General features: G+C 34.9%; 1 protein-coding gene across 1 annotated transcript in view; it reads left to right on the top strand.

Moving 5' to 3' along the window:
* Positions 1 to 10,036: 10,036 nt before the first annotated feature.
* The window catches only part of LOC143226478 (uncharacterized), a 49,488-nt gene continuing 34,842 nt past the window's right edge, over positions 10,037 to 24,682 (top strand). Inside the window, exon 1 of the mRNA XM_076457494.1 lies at positions 10,037 to 10,419. Within this exon, the coding sequence (XP_076313609.1) occupies positions 10,321 to 10,419 (99 nt within the window). The 5' untranslated portion in view covers positions 10,037 to 10,320. The remainder of the gene's footprint in view (positions 10,420 to 24,682) is intronic.

The raw sequence follows: 24,682 nt of genomic DNA on the forward strand, positions 1-24,682 counted from the left end.
ACAACGTTCGAAAGAGGAAAATATAAGAAATATAATACTTTGGAATCATTTCATTGTGACTTAACTTCTAGATCGATAAATATTTTTTCTTTTGCTTTTTAATTTCACGCAAAGCTACACGAGGGCTGTCTGCGGTAGCCGTCCCTAATTTTGCAGTGTAACACTAGATGGGAGGCAGTTAGTCATCACCACTCACAGTCAGCTCTGGTCTACTATTTTACCAAGGAGTAGTGGGATTGACCGTCACAATATAACGCCTCCACGGCTGAAAGGGAGAGCATGTTTGGTGTGAAGGGGATTCGAACTCGCGACCCTAACCACCTGACTATGTCGGGCCATCTTTCGTTTTACGTCTTCACACCAACACGGATTATTTCACTTAATTATTAGGATGAATAGGACATAAGGCGGACCACGTTCCATCTATATCATCATTCAGAGACGAATTTGAACTGTTACCCTTATTGTTGAGGAGATTCCGTGACAAAGTTTTAGTCAGATGGCGACTTTTTCGTTTGGCAAATGTGTCAAAGCTTCCCAGCCCTTAGCCAGATTACAGTATAGCAATGTGTCCGTCCACAAGAGACGACGTTTAAGACCGACCCACATGGCATGTGCCTTGAATGTATTTGACAGTTGAATGAATATGTTTGAAGATCTTACACAAACTGCAATATATTACACTGCAACTCTGTTTTATTTATTTGCAGTAGTTGCTACCTCTTGGAGCGCAAGAATTTCGGTAGCTAGCTACTTTACACCAATGGTGTTCGCGCTTGTGGCATTACTCAGTAATATCACAAAAAATAGACGATGTTAATATTATCATGTCTTGAAACATAGGAACGTTAAACAAAAATGAATAATAATGCCATGTAAGGCGTAAAGTTTTATTACTACATATTTTAGAAGTGCGTAACTTTAATAAAATATAGACTTTTTTTTTAATAACCATTTCTGAAAACATATGGATTTAAACAAATAAAAAGCATCTACTTTTAAGATTCCATGTTTGGCAAATGTTAGTTATTTCAAATTGTGATTTCTTTTCGATCAAGTGCAGATGAATGAAGGTTTGCAGCACTTTCGTGCACATGCGTAGTTTTATGAAACTGGAAAAAAAGTAGCAATAGAAAATAGTCGTAACTCGAAGCAGCGACTAACATTGTTCGTAAAAAAAAAAAGGAACGCTAAAGTGCGTAACAACCGTACACGCGAAAATACAAACAGAGATCCTGTAGTCCCCATACGTGCGTATAAGGGTGTACGAGACGTACTGGTGAAATGACAACTCTAATACAAAAACGTATGTAAAAACAAAGATCATAAACATGGAGTTTCATATGTCTAATGATTGCATATAATAACCTGGTAGCGAGATTAACATTTGTTAATAAGTTCAGTCATGTGACTTTCGAAACTAATGCAACAGTGTGAAATTCAACAAGATTAAAATGTGATTTAATATCGTGATGTAATTTTTAAAAAATTTAAAGCAAATTAAATGATATTTTATAGTGAAAATTTTGAATTTTGCCCTCAAGTCTCACACTGCAAAATTAGGGACGGTTAGCGCACATAACCCTCGTGTAGCTTTGCGAGAAATTCTAAAACAAAAACAAGCACTTTCTGTTCAGCAAACAATATATATTTGTCCTTAATAATTGGTCATTTTTTAATTTAAAAAGAATATTAGCGCTTTTGCTTCAGAGTGTGGGAAAAAATCACTAATACAACTACTATCTCATGAATACAATAATGCTGTAAATATTCGTCTGACATACTGATATTTCCTTGATGCCAGAACTGAATGTGGTCTAGTTGTTGGAATACAGGGCTGTGCATCTTAAGATTCAAGTTTTGCACCAAGATACCGCTGAACACATGCCTCAATTTCAACATTGAGTGCGTTGTAGGAGTGATAATATATCCTATTAGTCGATTCAAAGCTGGACAGAGTTCTTGTGGTTGCAGGTGATGCATCTTGGTTACCTTACCTTTGGTCAGTGGCTAAAAATTAGGGTTGGCTAGACCTAGACGTTTCTGACCTAGTCGTGTACAAGATACAGTTCGGGTGTAAACACTCGTCGTATAACAATGAGACAGAGGATGTATACTTCGAACGATAATTTTTGCACACCTATTTTTTGTTTTGAATTTCGCGCAAAGCTACACGAGGACCATCTGCGCTAGTCGACCCTAATTTAGCAGTGTAAGACTAGAGGGAAGGCAGCTAGTCATCAACACCCACCGCCAACTCTTGGGCTACTCATTTACCAACGAATAGTGGGACTGACAGTCACATTATAACGCACCCACGGCTGAAAGGGCGAGCATGTTTGGTGTGACGGGGATTCGAACCCGCGACCCTTAGATTACGTGTCGATTGCCTTAACCACCTGGCCATGCCGGGCCCCGAACAGAAAGACAGAGGTGTCAACATCTGATAAAGAAAACCTAATCTTTATAATACCTGCCACACTTACATGTACGTCACTACGTAATTTAACAGTAACGACTGATTCTAGCAATTTCATCAAATAATACCATCACCATTACACCATTTACATTAATATATCCATATACACAGTTATGAGACTTGTTCTTTGTGTCACAGCTAATTTTAACATTTGTTACATATTACGATTTCAAATAGCCAGAAATTTTAATTTAAAAATTATTTGAATTTCGATATGTATTAAATTTATTTTTACCAATTAGGTTGATACACACAATTGTCTTTCTTAACACAAATATATTTTAATATACAAACAATAATACAATTTATAATAGCAGTTATTACAAATAATGATTTATACAGAAAAGATTTACATTGACAATACTGTTACTTGCTTTGGCCGTGACTTTTGTTCTAAGGCTTTTTAACGATTTTGTGGTATAGCAGAAAAATCAAAACTTTTTATTTTTACATATGTTTCCAATGTGACGCTTGTGTCTGCTTCCAAGAGCAAATCAAATTAAAGTGAGGCTCTAACATAGACAATCAAGCTCGCATTTCATCATCGACTTCAAGAAGCCTCTCTCTCTTTCTGGCTTTAATATCAGTCAATGCTAAAAATCCAATTTCGCAAAACCGCGAAGATGCAAATGAAAGCAGATCTTCAACTGCTTTTGAACTGATTGCAGGATATGAAACAATGACTGATAAAATTTGTCGTATCGTAAATCAATGAGCTGTTCTTCCTCCTCAGTTGTAAGATTTATTGTCTCGTTGATTCCGAATGGATAGGTCACCCAGTTAGTTATATTCGTCGACAGCAAGTGACGGGAAGTAATGTTTTAGTGCAGACTGTAGGTCGCTTAATGTGTTCAAAATTTGAGGGACAATTTTCTTCTTTGACGGACATTCTTTAACAGAAGGAAAACAATCAAGGACTCCTTTCGAGATCTTATTCTTCCACAACGTCACCTTTTCATCGAAGGCCTTCAGTTTGGACGTTGCAGTAATAATGTTTTCAGATGGTCCTTGGAGACTTAAGTTCAGATAATTTAATTTGTCAAACAAGTCGGAAAGAAATTGAACCTTCAGCCACCAAATCTCATCATGAAAAGAAAATTCAAAACCTGCTTCCTCAACCTCCAAGAAAGAAATTACTTCAGTTTTTAGTTGGACAAGACGCTTTAACACCTGTCCTTTCGAAAGCCATCGAACTTCAGTGTGATACAGCAGCTTTTTGTAATCTGAATCCATCGCCTCACAGAGAAGAGAGAAAAGTCGAGATTGAAGTGGCCGAGACTTTATGAAATTCACCACTTGAATAACTTGATTTTATAACATACTGCAAATCTTTCGGCAAAGATTTGGAGGCGAGCGCCTCTCTGTGAATCATGCAGTGAACAATCCTAAAATTTGAATTTTATTGGCGCACCAGAGTGACGAATCCCTTCTTTTTTCCTTGCGTTGAAGGACAGCCATTGGTGCAAACGCTGACACAGTTATTCCAATGTAATTTGAAGAGCAAAATGTTTTCATTCACCAACTCGTAAATGTCTTGGCCTTTCACTGTACTCTTTAAATCTTTTCAAAATAAGTATTCGTTTACGATTTTTCCATCTTTTATGAATCGAACAAAAGCCAGAACTTGAGCTTTTCCACTAACGTCAGTAGATTCATCAACTTAAAGAGACCATATCAGAGACAATTCATCTTCAGGAGCTTCGAAGTGTTCGTAAACTTGATCCTTCAAATCCGACGACAAGTCTACAATTCTGCGCAAAATTGTGTCATTGGACAGTGGAACTTGTTTAACCTCTTTGGCGGCATCCATTCCAAGCATAGTTTCAACGATGATCGCTAACGCTGGCGCAATGACTGATTCGGTTTTGCCAACAATTGACCAGCCTTATAACTTGCAATCAATCCTTTTTCGGGCAGCTTCACGTAGTTCACAAGCTTCCTTGATTGTTCATGTTGTTGAGCCGCGAGATTCTCGAAGTATTCTTTTGGTTTATCCTTCACAGCTGAATGTTTTGTTTCTAAGTGTCTCTTCAGTGTTTGCTAGGAAGAAGCGCCTCGTACGATAAAGCTGCATTGCAGAGTAGGCAGAATGGTAATTGAGAATGTTCCGATTCCAAAGCAATAAAACCGTATTCGATGTATTCGCTTTTGTACTTTCGTTTGATTCCTTGCTTTTGATTCAACACATTCTCCCTTGCAGCACCAGACATAAATATTTTTCCATGGATAAATGATAAAGCTAATTCATACACGATAAGCACGAAGTTCTGCAGTTGATATAAAATTCCTACCCACATCGTAGTAGCTGTGGCTTACCGCAGAATGAGAACGTGTTCTAGAAACCAGTTTGATTGTTTGATGCATCATTTATGAAGTGCGAAGCGCTTGTTTCGCCACAATTAAACTAACGGTCGAACCGTTGCAGTGGAGAATGAAATTTAAGTATGAACCTCTCAGTGCTCGAGTTCAGTGAAAACCATCGAATGTTTTGGAAGGTTTCAGAGTGTCTCTATAGTAGCTTTAATTAACAGATGTGTTCGACTTGCTTGTAAAATCCCAAAAAAGTTGAATGTGTTTCAAAAACACCGCGGCACATCTGACAATCTCTCGCGGCACACAGGTTGAGAATAACTGCTTTAAGGCGAAATTCTCGAAAGTTCAATTGGAAATAATACTTTACATTCATTCATCGTACATTATTGATTCTTACACTCGAGAATTTCAACAAATTTATGGAACAGACAGGACTTCGCAACACGCATTTAACAATATTAGTCACACGCATTTCTTAATATATATTAATATAAATATATAATATGAAATCCGTTACACGACTTAAGGCTATAGTAAACTATTTTTATAGACGAAAAGTAAAATGAAATATTGTTAAACTACTTTTAAATGAAAACTACAACTACAACTAATTAATATCATAACGTGCAATTTGGTTTGTATTTCTTTTTTTCCTTCAAAACAAGTTTTCTATTTATAAAGTTTGAGTGTTAAGAAAACAATAGATTTTTTGAAGTTTCTAATCTTATCTGCATAATAACTACAAACGATTAAACGCGTTCGTTCGAGTGACCGTCTTCTTGAAACCCAAGTTGTTACGTGGAAGATCTGAAATAAAGGCACTTATTTCATCATACGCTGAATTTCTCAGTGGCACGTAAACTTGATACTCACTGAATGGAATTTGGCTGCATGTAAGTCTCCACCTTTGTCTTCACGTTTCTCAGCAGTAAGAGATTCACATTAAGTCTGATCTAAATTTTCATTTATAAAAATGACGTATAAAAAATACATCAACGTAATCTGAAACAACTGGATCTTCAGATTCTTCCACTGACACCTTTAGTTCTTAATCGTATAATTTAATGTTCGACATTTTGAAAAACAAACACTTTGTCGGGCATTAAACACGAATATTTTGTCATGCGATACACGTATCTTTAATTCTAAAGAAATATTTCATCGTCGAATTTAAATTTTAAATGCTTTAAAATCAAAACTTCTGTCGTGTAATTTTAATCTTAAACTAAGCACTCTCTTCTTCCACTCGCGTCGCTTCCGATGTCTCGTTTTATTTGCTGACACGTCACTAATACACTTCCTGCTTAATGGTTTCTTGATTACTCATCCCACATAACAATAACGTGCACGACTCGGCATGGCCAGGTGGGTTAAGGCGTTCGACTCGTAATATGAGGGTCGCGGGTTTGAATCCTCGTCGCACCAAACATTCTCGCCATTTCAGCCGTGGGGGTGTTATAATGTCACGGTCAATCCCACTATTCGTTGGTAAAAGAGTAGCTCAACAGTTGGCGGTGATGACCAGCTGTCTTTCCTCTAGTCTCACACTGCTAAATTAGGTACAGCCAGCGCTGATAGCCCTAGTGTAGCTTTGCGCGAAATTTAAAACAAACAAACAAACGGTTACGTGCAAGCACAGGGAACGTTTTCATGAAAGAATACTGAAAACTTAACGATATAACTCGATTCATGCTACGAAAAACTACACGATAGTTTCAAAATTATTGCAAAGCACCAACTAGAATACGTTTACATTCAGTCTCATCAATTATATCACAAGTATTATAAACAAAATATCGCTAAATAAAAAAGCTATGTAAAGCTGGCTACTTAATTTGAAAAAAAGGAGCCAAATAAGATAGGATGGAAGTCAACATATCACTTGATCCGGGTAATGATCACATAGCAGACTAAATCCTCTCGACTTTACATGGAGAACAAAATCCCTGTGCTACTTAGTTCTTGACTTTGTCTAGAGCTTGGTGTTTGTATAGAATCTCAGTATTCATCACTATACCTTCCCTGTTGTTAACTTTACAATACTTCGTTTATCACTATTTTACAATAGGGTAATATTTAGTAATTGGAAATTCTGACCTTATTTGTTTTTTAGCAAGGAAACCAGTAAAGTAGGAATTTTATTATCTATGTGAAGTCTAGACAGCTTAATCTGTTATGAAGTAATGTGTTTCTTTTTCATTAAATGAAAGTGTTCTCCGACGACACTCCCGTCTGTCGTGGTTTCGAATCCTCACCCCACAAAAACATGCTCGCCCTTTTAGCCTTATAGACATTATTATGTGACGGTTAACTCCAATATATGTTGGTAAAAGAGTAGCCCAAGAGTTGACGGTGTGTAATGATGACTAGCTGCCTTCCCTCTAGGCTTACACTGCTAAATTAGGGACGGCTAGCGTCAGATAGCCCTCGTGTAGCTTTGTGTGAAATTCAAAATAATAATACAAACTATTACAACAGTTTATTGTTAGTTTCCGCTATAAAATATATTTTTATTGACAACAAAATTTATAAACAGAAATTAAATATTTGATAAAAAAAATTAGATCAAAAGGCGAACGTTTATTAGCATTTTAGTCATCAGTTTGTTAAACCTAGCCAGCTGGCTACAACTGACATTCCAAGTCTCGTTCACTTAACATTGTGACTCCACATACACGTGGTATGTTTCATTAAATAATTATGATAAAGCATGAAGTGCAGGTATTTATTACAATATCATGGTACTTATACTAGTGTCCAGTAATGTTTGACAATATGGTATCGTAGTGATGTTTAAGTGTTTATTACAATATCGTGTGAGGAAATGGACATTTCTATGGAGAAAAGAGAGAGAGTAAAGCTCCAAAAAAGGATGTCAGGAGAGATGACAAAGGACGCTGGTCTCACGTTGCCAGAGGAAGTAAAAAGGGCCGTGTTTGAATTCAAGAATTAGAGATTCATTCTGAAGTGATGGATCAAATTCTGTCAATATTCGTTATTATTCAGTCAAACGCTTTGGTTGCTACAACAGAAGAACTTCACTGTATTCCAAACTTGACTTAGATTTTCAATGAATTTTCTGATGAAGATATCAGTGTCGAAATTGGACGACTTCTAAAGCTACCAAAATCAGCGTTGAAAAGGCATAGAAATAGACAGTACTGCAGTTTCTGGACTTTATTTTGAAATTGTATTTTTGTGAATCTCTGCCATACATGTTCCTGTGTTTGATTTTTTTTTTATTGTCAGTGTGTCTCTCGCTTCATGTCAGACAAGATTGTCAAATAAGGTTTTATTTTCGATTAAATATGAATATGCAAAAAAGGTGAATTTTGATGAGGTTATTGATCAATTTGCAGAAATTAAGACTCGAAATCAGAGACTGTGAATCCTCTCTATTTACCTTCGAAGAATAAGCTGAGCGTTGAAACTGGATTTCCTGTGTTTTCTTTTAATGTTCCGCATTTTTCTTATTTCTAATTTACTTATGACAATATTGTACTGTTTAAAAATATACTTGCAAACATAATATATTTTTCTGTGTGTTTAAATTTTAAAATTATATACGGGGGGGGAGGTGTGCCAAAAGAAGGACCCGCCTCGGATGTCAAATACTTTAGGTTCTCCTCCTGGGCAGAAAAACATTTACTGTTTACCTTTTTTTTCAACCTCCCTATTTAAATGGAACGGATTTTGAATAGGATTATTCGTTGTTGCTTCAAAGTAACTTTAAAACTGTTTGGTCAACATTTTCTTTCTTTTGTCTTGGACTAGCCAGTGGTTATAATAAAGAACGGTTTTATTACCCCAAACCAGTTCCATCTAGAAAATAAAAGCAAAACAAATTATAGATCAAACTTATTCTTACAATATAAAAGAGAAAAAAATAATAATTATATCAAGATAAAGGTTTTGGATATGCTTTCCAAATACTATACCATTAATAATATTTATATTATCAATTATATCATAAGAGTTGAAAGCAACTGCGAAGATCTATTAGGAAGTAAGTCACTAGTCAAATGGTTTAACCCTTTAACCCTGTTCTCCTCCCTCATGGCACAACAACATGTCTGCGGACGTACAATGCCATAAACCAGGTTTCGATATCCATGGTGGATAGAATACATTAGCCCATGGTGTAGCTTTGTGCTTAACTTCAAACAGACAGTCCTTAACTCTTACATTACCGACTTGCTGCTATACCGTTCACTACCGGTGGGATTCATATATTGCTTTTGTTTGTTACTTATTAAGCACAGCGCTATACATTAGACTATCTGTGCTGTGCCAATCGCAAGTATCGAAACTCAATTTTTAGCGTTATAAGCCTACAGACATATCGCTTAAGCCACCGGGGAAGGACTCAAGTAATGAAAAATTAATAAATTTGCGGAAGCATTTTAATGCTGATGTTTATTATTTAATTATCTTTTCGAGGTAATTAAGAAAAGAAGGGCAATATTGACCATTCTCGATTACATTTGCTTTTGTTTTTTGAATTTCGCGCAAAGCTACCTGAGGGCTATCTGCGCTAACCGTCTCTAATTTAGCAGTGTAAGACTAGAGGGAAGGCAGCTAGTCATTATCAACCACCACCAACTCTTGAGCTACACTTTTACCAATGAATAGTGGAATTGACCGTCACATTATAACGCCCCCACGACTGAAAGGGCCAGCATGTTTGGTGCGACGGGGATTCAAACCCACGACCCTCAGATTAGGAGTCGAACGCCTTAACCCACCTGGCCATGCTGGGCCTCTCCATTACATTATTAAAATATATACACAAACTAACTTCTATTTCTGTAACTAATCATATGTAAAACGCAATAATATATTATATATATATATATATACATACATACATATGTAATTACTTATATGAAACACTTAAACGTGATTATTCATCAGTAGTAAGCATTCAAAACATCTTATAAAATCTTACTGGAGAGTATTACTCCTTGGTTAAAACGATTCCGGTTTGTTTACAAAATTCTTTGAGGAATGGAAACAAAAGCGATTGAGCTTCTTTGTTTCGCCATCAGAAGTATTAAGAGTAAGAAAACTGGCGGCATTTTTTCACAGTCACGAACATTTGTATTAAACTAGAACATGTACAAGGTTATTCTTTATGCTTGACTGCCCTCGAAATTGGACCAATCAGAAGCGTTTTTATGTATGACGTTATGCTTAATACGAGATTTGTACTGGTGTACTACAACGAAAAGCTTTTGTGTACAGATTATTTGAGGTTTATATTAGTTACGAAAGACGCGAGTTCGTTTTAGCGTACGCTCTGTTGTCATTGGAGTTTTTATGTTTTTTTCAAACGATCAGAGCATCGTGAACGTGAACATCGGGTGAAAACTTGTACTATACGTCCATTTTTTAAAGCTCTATTAACTGAAAAATATCAAGCATCTTCAGTATCAAAAACAGTGGGACTGAAAAGTGTTGTTAAAGAAGTGTAGAATCTTCTCTAAGTTCGAACAGCAAACATTTATGTTTTATTTAACGTTAAATGAATGAAGTACCTCATGGCTGGTAGCAAACTATCTAAACAACAGGTAGCAGAAATAACAGTCCTTCGATTAACTTTACTGTTATTTGTAGGACTTTTTCAGGTAAAGAAAGGGTTTTTAGTTCTGTTTAATATTTTACAGTAGCAGTGTGACACTACAAGGTTATGTTGAGCTAAATTTAAACTGTCAGTTTGTTGATCTCAAATAAGAAAAGACAAGTACAGATACTTTGTTTTACATGCCCTTGAATACTGAAAACTGATAAAATTATAAAGCTATATACTCTGTAATTTAATGCAGAAATAAGCAGTAGGTTAGATTGCTAGTAAAATTTCTTTTTATTGTTGTTGTCATTAAATAAGTGTTTTTTTGTTATTATTAGTGGTAAACAACAGAGATTTTTGTTATTATTAGTGGTAAACAACAGAGATTTTTGTTATTATTAGTGGTGAACAACAGAGGTTTTTGTTATTATTAGTGGTGAACAACAGAGATTTTGTTATTTTTTTACTGTTATTACTGGTGAAAACAATGCATTTTCTTGATGACGAGAAACGCACTTGAATTAAAAATGTATCTCGGAACGGCTGGTATGGGTATTAACACTGTCCTCTACTTATCACTAAAAGTGTTAATACCCATACCAGCCGTTCCGAGATAATTAACAAAGTTTTTTTTTTTTTATTCTTTCATGGTTGTTACTGGTAAGCAACAGCGTTTTCTATTATTTCATAATCACTGTCACAAACAGCATTTTTTTGCTATTCTTTTATAATTATTACTGGTAAAAACAACGTTATTGTATTTATCATTTTTAATAATTGTTACTAGTAAAAAACAGCATTTCTTTTCATTCTTTTATATGTGTTAGTGGACAACAAAAGCGTTTAATGTTACTGTTTAATGCTTGTTACTGGTTAAAATTATTTTTGTCTTTTAAATGCTTGATATATTTATCTAACCACCTCGACTTAAAACTAGAGATATGTGGCATTGACATAAACTTAGGTTTGTTTTGAACGCGTTCACAGAAATGCTATTTAAAACCTGATTTTAAAGGAATGGATGTTACGTTGGTCGGGGTCAGAAAGATATCGTCGTTGAAGGTTGACTGGTTTTGAAGTCTTTTATTGTTGGGTTATCAAGAGTTGACAACACGAGAATCTCCGAGTGTAGTTCCTGGTGCGAAATGCGAGTACAACTACAGTGACCCTTCTAGGTTAAGCTGAAGAAATGAAAGATAACTTTTCTCGAATCATTTCTGGACACTCGCGAACCCGGCCACGTTTGAAAGGCACAGCTTCTTAAAGTTACCTCCCACCTCTCTCTGTATCTTCCCCTGAAGAAGGAAGGTTTGCCCCCAAAAGTGCTCGGGGGTTATCAGTTTTCCTGCTTTATGATTTTGTGTACTTTTGACCATACGTGATTTTCTGAGTAATATTTTGGCAGCTCTAGTACTGGAAATTTGTTTTTCCATTAAAAATCTGGTCTCCACATTTCTCAGACGAGTATGGAAATAAAAAAAAAAAAAAAAAAAACACTTTTGGCAAAATAGCAAGCCACCAAGCGGTCAAATGAAAAGACGAAATAGAACATTTTGTTTTCCGCGATAAGTTAAACGAGCACCATTAAAACAAGACGCCTCAGGGCGTATATAATTGGTGAAATGTCATTTTAAAATTGCAATTAATTGTAATAATCTCGACGATTATTTTAAATTTTCGCTTTAATTCTTTTATGTCGTTTATTCTTAGTCTGACAAGATAAGGTATGAAAGACCAATATCCCTTAGTGCACGTAATTTTAATGTACGAGTTTTATTATTGTTATTAACGTACAATGTGGACATAGTATGAAGAATTAAGGGGGGAAAGTTATGGTATAACGTATATTTGAAAAGAGGAGACTGTGGTACAATGTTAAACGTTTAAGTCTGGATGAAAAATGCTAGTGTGATGGATGAACAGTAGCAGTCCCTAAATGTTTATTCCTTTAAATCTGTCAGAACGTGGATTCCATCACCCCTACTTATATGGGTCAGTTTTTACTAGATGTTAAAAATTTTCTTTCAGTTCAAACAACCCCACAACTTTTACTTTCCAGGCTCGAATAAGTGTTAAGTTTATGTAACGACCAGTCAGTTTTGAGGGGCAAGAAAAAACAACAACTTACAATTAGAAAACAGACAAACTTTATAATTTCGTTAAATTCTCTGGTAAAATAACATTTTTTATTTTGAATCTGGGGGCATGCAAGTAGCGACGCCTGGTGGAATGTTGCAATCGAAGTAACAGAGGCCTGAAAATGAAAATGTTAATATTTTGTAAAGGAAAGTAATGAGATATGGGAAGCATTCGTCTTTTTACTGGAAATTAACGTTGTTTTACTTGCCACACTGTATTTATAGATCAGTGATTCGAATCCATACTTTAAACAGTGGGTATGTTATAAGAGTGACAGTTAATCCCTTTGCGTTGATAGGGTGAGTGGTATAATGCCTTTATTCTGATCAGTAGTTAAAAATTAGGGACGCTAGTTGACAGTGTTACGTATTATACGTTATTTCGGACGAGTTTTCCATTTATTATATTACGTACGTTACGTATTACAATTACAAATAACATGACATTTTAATTTCGTTGACAAATATCATAAATTTGATACACACAATTTTCTTTCTTAACACAAATATATCTTAATATACAAACAACGATACATTTTATGATAACAGTTATTACAAATAGCTATTAAAAATATTGGTTTATTTACATACAAAAGTTTCACAGAGTTACAAACTATACTGAGTCTATATTTAATCGACGGTCCAGGCCCACGACTGGCAAATTAATTCTCAGTTGATATTGTCACACACCTCGTTTAAGCTAGCTAGCTTGATTAGCCTCACGCTGCTTATAAGCTGACTTTTTACCAACGAAGATATTTAATGTATTTGTAGAAATCCTAACATCCAAAGTTATTTCACTGAAGTTGAGCGGTTTGTAATGTTCCAAATCTATAAACGTTCATGATCAAATTATGTAATTTTCCGATTACTAAGCGTTAATCACAATTAACGCTTCAGAGGCTTGTACTATAATGACTGTAGCGTCCAACAATATCCTATTACTGTATCTTGGCAAGTCGGTTTGTATACTTTAAAGCGGAATTCTTTAATGTTCAACAATGTTCGAAGACAAGCTAGCGTTTTCGTAAACCATATATTATTGATTCTTCCTCTTGTAGAATTTTCTACAAATTTAGAGAACAGATGGGACTTACGCAATACACATCGAACAATATACGTTACATGCATCAAAGTGAAACAGATTTGGAGATATTAAAATAAACGCACAAAGCAAATCCGTTACGACAGCCTTGTAGCTTTGCTGTAAATACATACACTAATCAACGGAAACAAATAAAATGTGTGCAATATTTCCTTTCTTTAAACATTTTTAAGTTTATATGTCATTCTGTATTGTAGCCTACAGAGTGCACAATTATTCTTGTGATTCATAGTATACGCACGCTTTACCGACCTCACGAAAGTACAAATAGCGACGTTAAGCGTCACTTTAGTGTTTACTGACTGAATGACAGACAGCATCGTACTATATTGTGGCGCTACTGGTTAAAACACCACACATATTCATTGTATGTAAATTGTTGACACACATGACAAGTTGAACGATAAAAGGGAAGTCTATACATATATGCAAAAATATTTATTAATATGTCGAACCTTTCTGGGTATTTCACACGTATTTATTATTTAATGACCGCCGTCATTGGCAATTTCTGCGAAGGTGAATCGTTTATATCTCTTAAGCAGTTTCCCTTTTTAATAGCGGTCATTCCTCAAAGCCTTAACTTTCGATTTTATACAGTCTAAGATGAGTCATATGATTACAAACTACACCTCGGTTTCTCGAATGCTCATATTACCCTTCCTCGTGCATTTAATGCTCAGATAATAATGCATTATATGTTCTATGAGAGCTTCAACTCTTTAGTGTTCTTGTTTTAGTTTGCTTGGATGTTGTGTGCATATGTTGTATCAGTTGATATTTATTATACTAGGTTTAGAAGCTCTTTACACCTAACTATTTTTGCTTTGAGCTTTTCTAAAGCATTTTTTTTTCATAATTTATAGTTTGTTTGTTTGTTTTTTAATTTCGCGCAAAGCTACACGAGGGCTATTTGCGCTAGCCGTCCCTAATTTAGTAGTGTAAGACTAGAGGGAAAGTAGCTAGCCATCACTACCCACCGCTAACTCTTGGGCTACTCTTTTACCAACGAATAGAATGATTGACCGTGACATTATAACGTCCCTAAGGCTGAAAGGGCGAGTATGTTTGGTATGAGAGAGATTCGAACTCGAGACCCTCGGATTACGAGTCCAGCACCTGATCCACCTAGCCATGCCGGGCACTTGTAGAGACTGTGCGTTGAATTGTTGTTTATTATGCGTGTGAATAACCACATATACAATTATAACTTTCTACTATAAACTTACACATCCACGCAGAATAAATAAAATAATAATATTTACGTATTTCATGAGGAGCAGTAACAAACAACACCATAAGTTACCTATAATGAAAAACATCAAGGGTGTATCACACACATTCTGTTGCTGGTTTCATTAAAATGCGACACGTAGCGGTTTACACACTAAACACTGCTTCCGACAAGTTATAGAATCGCTTTGTCTCGTGCTATCGCCGCACGTGCTTCGTTATTACTATGTATAAATATCCTAATTTCCTCTCCTTGTGATAATGGTAACATATCACGATTTCCTGGCACCCGCATCTAGCACGCATTGAGCCAGAAACAATATTATAATGTAAATATAGGTGTGACACTCCGTATTCCCGTGCTTAGGTTAGGAGTGGACAGAATGCGGAAGTCTTGGGAATTGCTTTTAAAAGCGATAGAGGCAGGAAAATATAGCGCAGATATTCTTTGAAATAAAGTAATTACACTTTACACAACCTATTATCTTTACAGACAACAATGAATATGGATTTAAAGACGGTTAACATACAAGCGGTATTCGCGAAGTTCAGTAAGTACCCAGAACTTGTAACAAAAAAACTTTCAAAACGTGCATGACAATAAATGTCGTTAGAAAACTATTGAATCAAAAACTGAAGTTTATCGTGGTTATTCCGTAAACAAACTATCGATATTTGTTACTTCTGTAATGATATAGTAGCAAGCACGCATTTTGCCAGATTTGTTTTAAATTTATCATGTGTGAACTTGGTACCTTTTGTTACCTTGTACGGGAAGTAACTATAACACCCATAATAAAGAAAAAAAATAGCTGTAATTTTATGAACTGCCTCTAAGAGCGTGTGGAATGGAAGATCACGACTTGTTCCTGTTATTATATTCTTTAGCTTAAATGTAAAAGAATATTGTTATATGTAATGAATATATGACCTCATAAAAGAAAAGGCTTAGTGACCGTCATTAAAGGGTACAAGGATTAATTAGTTGATAAAAAATAATATTTAGGACAACCACATGCTTTGTATGGTAGTATTTGGTTTTAAGAAATCATTTTTCTGGTTGTCCGGTGGTTTAGCGCAAAGCCTGAGGGCTTGTAAAGCTAAAACTCGAGTTTAAAGACCTACGGTTGGAGAAACATAAATAGCCCTTCGTGTAAATTTTTGCTCAGCAGCAGACAAAAACCAATATTTTGAAATGTTTAATTTTTGCCTACATTTTTAATTATTGCTTTAATTTCAAGCAAAATATTTTTAAAGCATTTTCCCCTCTAAATTAAAAAAGTTTCGAAATATGTGACTATCTCGAGGCAATATCTAGGGTGTATAAAAAAACAAAGTAATAATAATGGTAAAATAGATCTCGTCATTTTGTTTAGTTCACACAGACACAGGAAGACAAACGTTAAGTCATTAAGCCACTGAAACGTACAAAAATAGTCCCTCTGTATCTATACAGAATATTTACGTGACTCTCACAGTGACACCTCGAAGTGACTCAGCGCAAGGTCAACAGGGTTTTGACACTAAGTTTCATGTTTCGATACCCGTTATGGGCAGAACACAGATAGCCCATTATGTAGCTTTGCTCTTAAAAACAACCAAAATCAAACTCGTAATGAGCTCGAGCATTAAAATGAGTTATATTTTTTTTAAAGAGAATATAACAACAGGTATTCATCTACATACTATTTTTTTTGCTAATATTTATTTTCGATTTGCTATTTTTTAGGGCACTGATCGAGTGACTTTGTACATAATGATACGTTATGGGTAAATTGTCTCGTGCACTTCTGTTATCTACCATATAGCAGAGGATTAAAATCACTTGAATAGCTTGCTGAAACTCATAAGATATAAATTATAAACCGTTTTTAAATTAAGGTTTCTACAAAAAAAAAAGTTATATGTAACAAACCTTCTGTAAATTTATCCGATTAGAAATCAGCTACACGTGTGTGAGAATAAAATTGTATTAATTAAAATAAAACGTTACCACAACTGTTTTGTAATTCAGTTCCACTTGAAAGGTGTCAAACAGCCTGAAAACGCTTAAGAAAATGGAACGCCCCAGGGCGTTTACTAATTTTACTTTCTTTGAATAGTATAATTTTATTACCATATACATAAATAACCAAATACAACTCTATAACTCTTTCAATATGAAAATAATAGCATTTGGAGTTCTTCCAGTTACCACTATTCTGTGTTGACTATCGAAACATTATTGCTCAAACATAAAACATTGCAAAAGTGTTGGGAAAAACGCCAAAAATTAGATTTCAGGCTACTTCCAAGTAATAACAGAAGGTAACTTGCAGGTGAAACATGAACATTTTATTAATTTTCACATTTGGTACAAAAGAAACTTAGTGGAAATGATTTTTGTTCAACAAACGGTTAACATTTTGTGTGTCCTCCTTCTGCTTTAATAACTCCAGATAAACTTTCAAGTGTTGTTTCAACATATTTAATGAGTGTGTTCTCTGGAATTTTACATCACATTTCTCTAATCTTCTCAAAAAGATTTTTGGAAGTAACGTTTCATTTGTCTAATTTTTGTTCATTGGGTTGAGATCGGGGCTCTGTGGGGGCCATTGCATCATTTGAAGAAGTCCAGCAGCTTCTTTCATAGAAAAGTAATTTCTGCTTAGGTTGGATGAGTGTTTGGGGTGATTATATTCTTGGCAGTAGAATCCTTTACTAATAATACACAAACCACTGGGTGTACCATGATGGATCAGTATCTAATGGTACTTGTGCTGGTCTGTTATTTCATCTCTTGTCTCCTGAGTAGAAAAATACTCCTAAACCATCACACTGCCACCCCCAAGCTTCATAATATCTTTCACCTTTCCTGGACGAACAACCTGCGCTTTGAACCAAATATTTCAAACTTGGACTTATTTGTCCATAACACCCTTTTCCAATTATTAATGTCCCCCACTAGTACAGCGGTATGTCTCCGGATTTACAACGCTAAAATAAGGGGTTCAATTCCCCTCGGTGGGCTCAGCAGATAGCCCGATGTGGCTTTGATATAAGATAAAACACACCAATTATCAACAGTCCAGTTTTTGTACTTTTGAACAAATTTCAGTTTCTTGACAGTATTTGGAAACTGAAGTAAAGGTGTGTTGTTTTTTAAGCTGTTACACGGCCAAATATTCCATTATAGTTGAGTTTTCTTGATACTGTAGATCTGGGCACTCTTCTGTCATTTGGTACATATATCTCATGCATATATAGATCAGTACCAATATTCCTTCTGTCTAGAAGGCTACATAAACGAAGACACCGAACATCAGTTGAGGTTTTAGATATAGAGATTAGCAAGTTTGAAGAGAATACTCCAAACATATTTCATACAGAATTTAAACAAATAGTAAATGAAAACTCAATTTTTTCGAATATAATAAAATTATTTTATTAAGGAGAAACTTAAAATTTTATATTGATTAATTATATAAACCTAAAAAGGAGATTTTCGCAAGAATGGTGTTTTTACTTGTGATTTAGTCTGCTATTTCCATGTGGGTAAGTAAGTGGATGAGTTTGCAGGTGAAATATGTGGGGTGGAAGATTCGTTGTTTGAACTGTGGTGGAGTGGGTGGATAAAATATGGGGAAAACGGAGGAGAAAAATAATGAGTAATGCACAATATCATATAATGATGGGTAATTAAGTAAATAGCATAAATTGATTAGTGTTGATTGGTTAAGTAGGTAGTAAAGTGGGAGAATTACTAACCCACACATGAAACCCTAAAAATACACTTTCGATCTATTCTTAAACCCAGTTCATCTCTATGTAGTTACCCAAGCTGTCTATCGTTTACCCATTGTTTTTATTTTATCCATTATACCACCATTCCATCATCTTTGGATTTTCTTCCCCTCACTTCTTTTACAACTTTCTATTTCTAATTAAATGGCGGGTATCTAAAGGACGACGAGTTTTATGGATGGAAATATTTCAGTGTGGGTTTCCTGCAGCATAACAAACTACATTAACATTAAATATTGGCTGTGCTTTAATCAGTACAAGTGGTCTAGATTCTTAAGACCTTTTACATCGTCACGTTAGTACAGATAGCCCTCGAAAGCTTTGTGCGAAATTTAAAACAAACCATGCTCGCTCGGGCTGCCAGTACTGACTGGGTAGCTGAAACGGAAGTCTATAGAATCGTGTATACTGTGAAGATAGCGTATATCACTGTTGTTACCAGTGCAGTGTTTTTATGATGGGCTATTTATAGAACTTAGAAGTTGACAAAATAAGTTGCTTTTCGCAGTACTTTACATGGAGGTGAATACGTAAATTTAGGAGCATCAGAGGTCATGATCAGGGTAGTCCTTAACTTACAGAAGAAAAAGGTGGAAATATTCTGTCTAACAAGTGACCATGAGAACATTACATATTTAGTCAAGCAAGTGACCATGAAAACGTTACATATTTAGTCAAAAAAAAAAACAACCACTTGTAAAAGTTGGACAATATTTGACATGAACCTGGTATTCTACGCAGTTTGTAACTTATGTAGTTTTGTTTTGAAGCCTACATAACTATGCTAGTCCAATATATTCAACGACATATCTGATATTTATAAGCAAAAGTTCCTGTGTAATTTATACTTAAAAAATAATGTTTTAAAGCACGTTAAACGACTCCTTTTACTTCAGTAGTTGGGGTTGAAAAGGCTTAGTTGTCAATATTTCTTCCCCAAATTGGCAAAAATATATAATATTCGAAATAATTACTGTTGGAATGCTTTATTGACACCTGGCTTGCTTTATTACAATGTTTAGTAATGTTATAAGATATATTTGCTTGGGGACAAATAACGGTTAGATCAAGCAAATCCTATAGATATGTAGATCTGTAGATCAAGTGTAGAATACAAACACCGTTTCCATGAAGTGCTGTTTAGGGTTAGTTGGAAGCGAGTTGAATAATAGCTGTAGTTAACAGTACAGTTAAGAGAGGGAATAGTAATTTGAAGATAGAGTTTTTTTGTTTTTTTTTTCAAGATAGTGTAGCAGCCAGTGTGTTGGCTCTTATGGTTACTTTGCACAGGTAAGTTGATTAGTTGCTTAACTAATATCTTTTGTAACGTAGGCTTACAGTAATTTATGACAGTGTTTAAGTTTGTAGAAACGCTAAGAAGGAAATAAAATCGAAGGACGGTCTGTAATCTTGAAGAGTTTTCCAGATTTTCTTAAATCAAATATATTCCGAAAGTACTTGAATATTGAATTTTCTTATTACCATTGAAGAAACTAATTATACTTAATTTTTAATGAAAGTTAGTAATTCATCTATTTTTAAGCTATGCATTACACTTAATATTAATTTCATCATAATTCAGCTACTCATATTGTTAATGTGTTTATTAAATATATCCGGTTTATTGTGATAAGATGTACTATACTGTCTTATTACAAAACAAGAATACCCTACTGGTTCAGACATGATATAAGGTTCACTGACATGTATGAAATGTTGTTTACCTGTACCATAGGACCGAACTGACCCATTCTAGAGTGAAGGTTATTAACCCATTTGAGCTTAATATTCTTAGGACGGGGTGTAGGGCAGGACATAAGATGGTGGAACAAAACTAGACGATCATTGGAAATGCCAGTATACGAAATAGACATGCATTACTATAGGTTTTGAAAGGAAACAGTTATAATAAAATGCAGTGACTTTATTACTAGTAGAAAATAGTTTGTACGTCTTTCTTTTTTCTGAGAACGATTTTGATTGGCTAGCGAGTATTCTTGGTGTAAAATTAGGTCACTTCTTTACATTCTGTTGTTACATTTATGGCTCATGCTTCTTGTTAAAATGATAACTGTTGTCGTTGCAAGTTTCAGTTCATTAATTCGTATAACTTGAACAATAGGCTTGGTGGATATAATATTTTCAATTAAAACAATGACTGGAATTAGCTGCCCTTCAAACTGCTGATTAAATTAATTAAGTCAACTGTACACGAGGTAAAAACAACTAAATTAAAGAGGCCCACATTCGCAAGCGAACACAACTATCTCCGCTTCGCACTCTCAACGTAGCCAATTTTGACACCAGAAAAATCGTGAAAACAGAGAAAACTCTAAACATGTTTGTTAGTGCTTGGTATCATTGAGGAGCTACACTTGTATCAAATCTCATATAGAAAGTTTGAAATACGTACGAATATTTAACGAAAATCCCAAATTGTCCTATTATCGTTGAAAAATTGAGCAAGAGACAAATTCAGAAATTTTCTGTATATCTGTTTGAGGCTTGTAAAGAGTGTCTTTGTAGTATATTCCACGTAAATTGGTTAAAGTATGGCCGAGCAATTGACTATCAAACCGACAAATTATACTTTTTTGTGTGTTATGACCTCCTTAAAACGACTCAATGGGTTTATCCAAATCTTTCGCCGTCGCACCAAAAATGCTCGCCCTCCCTGCCGTGAGAGCGTCATAATGTTTCGCTCAATCCCACTATTCGTTGGTAAAAGAGTAGCCCAAGAGTTAGCGGTGGATGATGATGACTATCTGCCTTCCCTCTAGTCTTACACTGCTAAATTAGGTGCGGCTAGCGCAGATAGCTTTGCGCGAAATACAAACCAACCCAATTCTTTCGTACGACAGTATAATGAAACCACGAAGAGTTTTGTCAGTTTTCATTTTGACTGCTGTAACTATATCCACAGAGAACTTTTGTCATTAAATCTCTAAACAGGACTAAAAAACTTATAAAGGTGTCTGGACGTATTTAGCTAATGTATAACTCTACCATATTTTAAGCCAATCCGCCGAATTATGAAGGAATGGCGGTCGACTGAAAATTGTTTGGAAGAAGAGTGAACGAAAGAAACAATAGAAAAACAGCATAACGAAACATAACAAATAAAATACTATTGTAATTGTGCAAACCTCTGACTGCCATAGTGGATTTTATTAGTCCTCACTCGCGGGATTTGGGGCGACAACTTGTAAATGTATTTGGGGGGGGGGGGTGTATTATTTAAAATAGACATTTAATGTTTGATCAGTATAACTAATGACCGTAGAGAGTCTATGCCAAATCTCGCACTAGATGTGTAATATTAAATATTCTAAAGAAACTGCAACAGAGTGAGAGTTCTTGGTTCATATTTTAATATAATAAATCCTTCACATTGTTTTCTAAACCAGTTTGTAAACTGTTAAAAACAACCTACAATGATTTTTTTATGTATCTAAAACTTTGCATGAGGATGAAATGAGCTAGCAACCAAAAATATATAATTAAGGTGTTCTAGAAATTTGTTGTTGTGGTACAGACTGTGTTATGACATGACTTTTTGATAATACGAAGTAGAATAATGAACCGTAATTTACGGAGAATCCACTGTGACAACGCTAATCTCATTAACTACATTGCAAAGCTCGTTTTGTCAATACCGTGTAGTTGCATTTTTTATTTATTAAAGAAGGCTTGACAAGTAGCAATACGCCTAGTGCTGAGAGGCCTCAAATTGATTTAAATACCTGGAAACTTACGTTAAAAACCATTGTGTAAAAGTTAACAACTGTAGAAACTTGTTTCGTAGGTGCTTTAGGAAGTAGATCGTACCCGTTAGTGGTTAATTAGACAGCAATCAGTTACGTTATACTCTGTTTAAAGTAATTATCACGATTTATTTGCTGGTGCACGCAAAAGCCACGTTCAACATCTCTATTGAAACTTGATTCACACACCGGTAGTTTGATGGCATGTGATATAATTATAAAACTGACACAATTTTCGGCTTTTTCAGTTGTTTTTATTTAGTTATAATCTTTCTATACATGTGTACAATGAGGTTGTTTGCCAAAGGGGCTGTTCCTTATGCATGAGCCTGTCACGCGGATGTACGTTTCAGGAGACTGCGCACATGAACTACTCTAGCGCGGTTAGTAACGTCCATTGCTTATTGTTTTAGGCTAGTGACCTTTATTAACGTTGATATTTCCTGACTTCCACAGATAATTTTTGAGCTTTTAACCTTATCTTCAAAAACACCCTATATTTACGTACAAAGAGAACTGTGTTGTGTTAGGGTAATGTTACAATTTTTACAAAACAGTACTGTTTTCCATTAGTTTGTCCCGAAAACTTGAGATTTTATCCAAGACATCTAACTGCCCCATTTTAATTATGTCCCATAAAATTTCCGCAACTACACAAATTCCCAGCTGAAAAGTGTTGTAACTCCTTGCCTATCATTTCTTTACCTACTTTACACCCAGTTCTCAGCTGATAAAGTACTAGTCTGCTGCTCCTTTTAAACCTATCTCAGTACTGAGGTTATACCCTAAGTTATCCTTTCGCAGGTTAATAACATAGCCAGCCTTTTTCGTTCTGAGTTACCTGTAAGTGGAAGTAGTATTGACAGGTTTCTAAACTGAACAAAATATTTTCTTTTCTTTTTTCCGCACAAATGACCACTTTATGTTGGGGGTAGGATTTTGTTGCCAAAACAAAATAATTAAGCTAATACTTTTGACTAAACATCTAACGTATGTGTAGTGTAAATCCGGTAATAGTTCTATAAACTCAAAACAAAAAGTGTGACCCAATTTTTGTCCTAAAGTTCGACAAAATGACAAATTATATATTATATTTTTCAAATAAACTAACTTTTTTTTCTATCTCTATGGAAGATGTTTTATTGAAATTTAGCCAATCTCATCGTTCAAACTTAATTCAACTAAATTTTGTTAAGAGTACAGCCAGCTATTGAAATATTACGTTTAATATATTGACGATATTGATATAAGATATTTACTCTTAATTTAAGCATATATTATTTAAGAGGTGGAGTTAAATTAATTTTCTGCAATCATTACTATGTTAAGCCTACTTTGGGGGACTATAATAAAATGAGTTTTTGTTCAGTCACTTGCCCGTTATGAATACTTACAAACAAACAGACTGACAAAATATTAGAAAAACTTGCCCCCGTGGGGTATTTACTAGTGAAAGATCTGATTAAAAGCTTTGAGATTAATGTATTATGGGTGATTGTACAACAATAGCATTTCCATTTCAACTCGACGAAACTACTGCCTTTGTTTCCCTCGAGGTGAAAGAAAATGAAGGTTTATTAGACAATACGTAATATTTAATTTTGAATTTGTTGTAATCTAACTAATTCCGTATTTCTTCAGATCAGTATCGAACCATCACCTAGTAAATACTTCACCAACTGAACTAAAAGATTTACCCACTCAGTAGCTCCTAGTAAACTTTTTAACAGCTCGCACTACTAAAATGTAATTTATTTATATTCTTGCCAATGTGTTTGAAAAGTGAATCACTTTAAAGAGCCAAATAGACGATAATGAATTTCTAGTAAGTGCAGTATAAGCGTCATAGGTTAAAGCAGTGCTTCTCAACCTTTTTTTATGCCCGCACCCCTCACAGTAATTATTTATTTAAGAATAAAGGTGAAGGTGGCCAAAACAGATTTTTATAATTAGGTTTTAATGATATACAAACAAAATCGAAACATTTGGAAAAGAAAAAATATTACAACAAACTAAAAGTTGCATAAACTAAAATGTTATCTCGCACTCCTGGTTGGGAACCACTGGGTTAAGGTGAGAATCGTAGCTCAATAAATGTGTGTGTGTGTGTGTGTTTTTTCTTATAGCAAAGCCACATCAGATTATCTGCTGAGTCCATCGATGGGAATCGAACCCCTGATTTTAGTGTTGTAAATCCGTAGACTTGCCGCTGTACTAGTGGGAAGCGGCTTAATAAAATATTTCGGAAGATCATTTCTAGGCAACTCGATTTTAATGAAGAATGGTTTTCGATGACAA

This window comes from Tachypleus tridentatus, chromosome 9 (assembly GCF_004210375.1).
Source record: "Tachypleus tridentatus isolate NWPU-2018 chromosome 9, ASM421037v1, whole genome shotgun sequence".
Taxonomy (NCBI): Eukaryota; Metazoa; Arthropoda; class Merostomata; order Xiphosura; family Limulidae; genus Tachypleus; species Tachypleus tridentatus.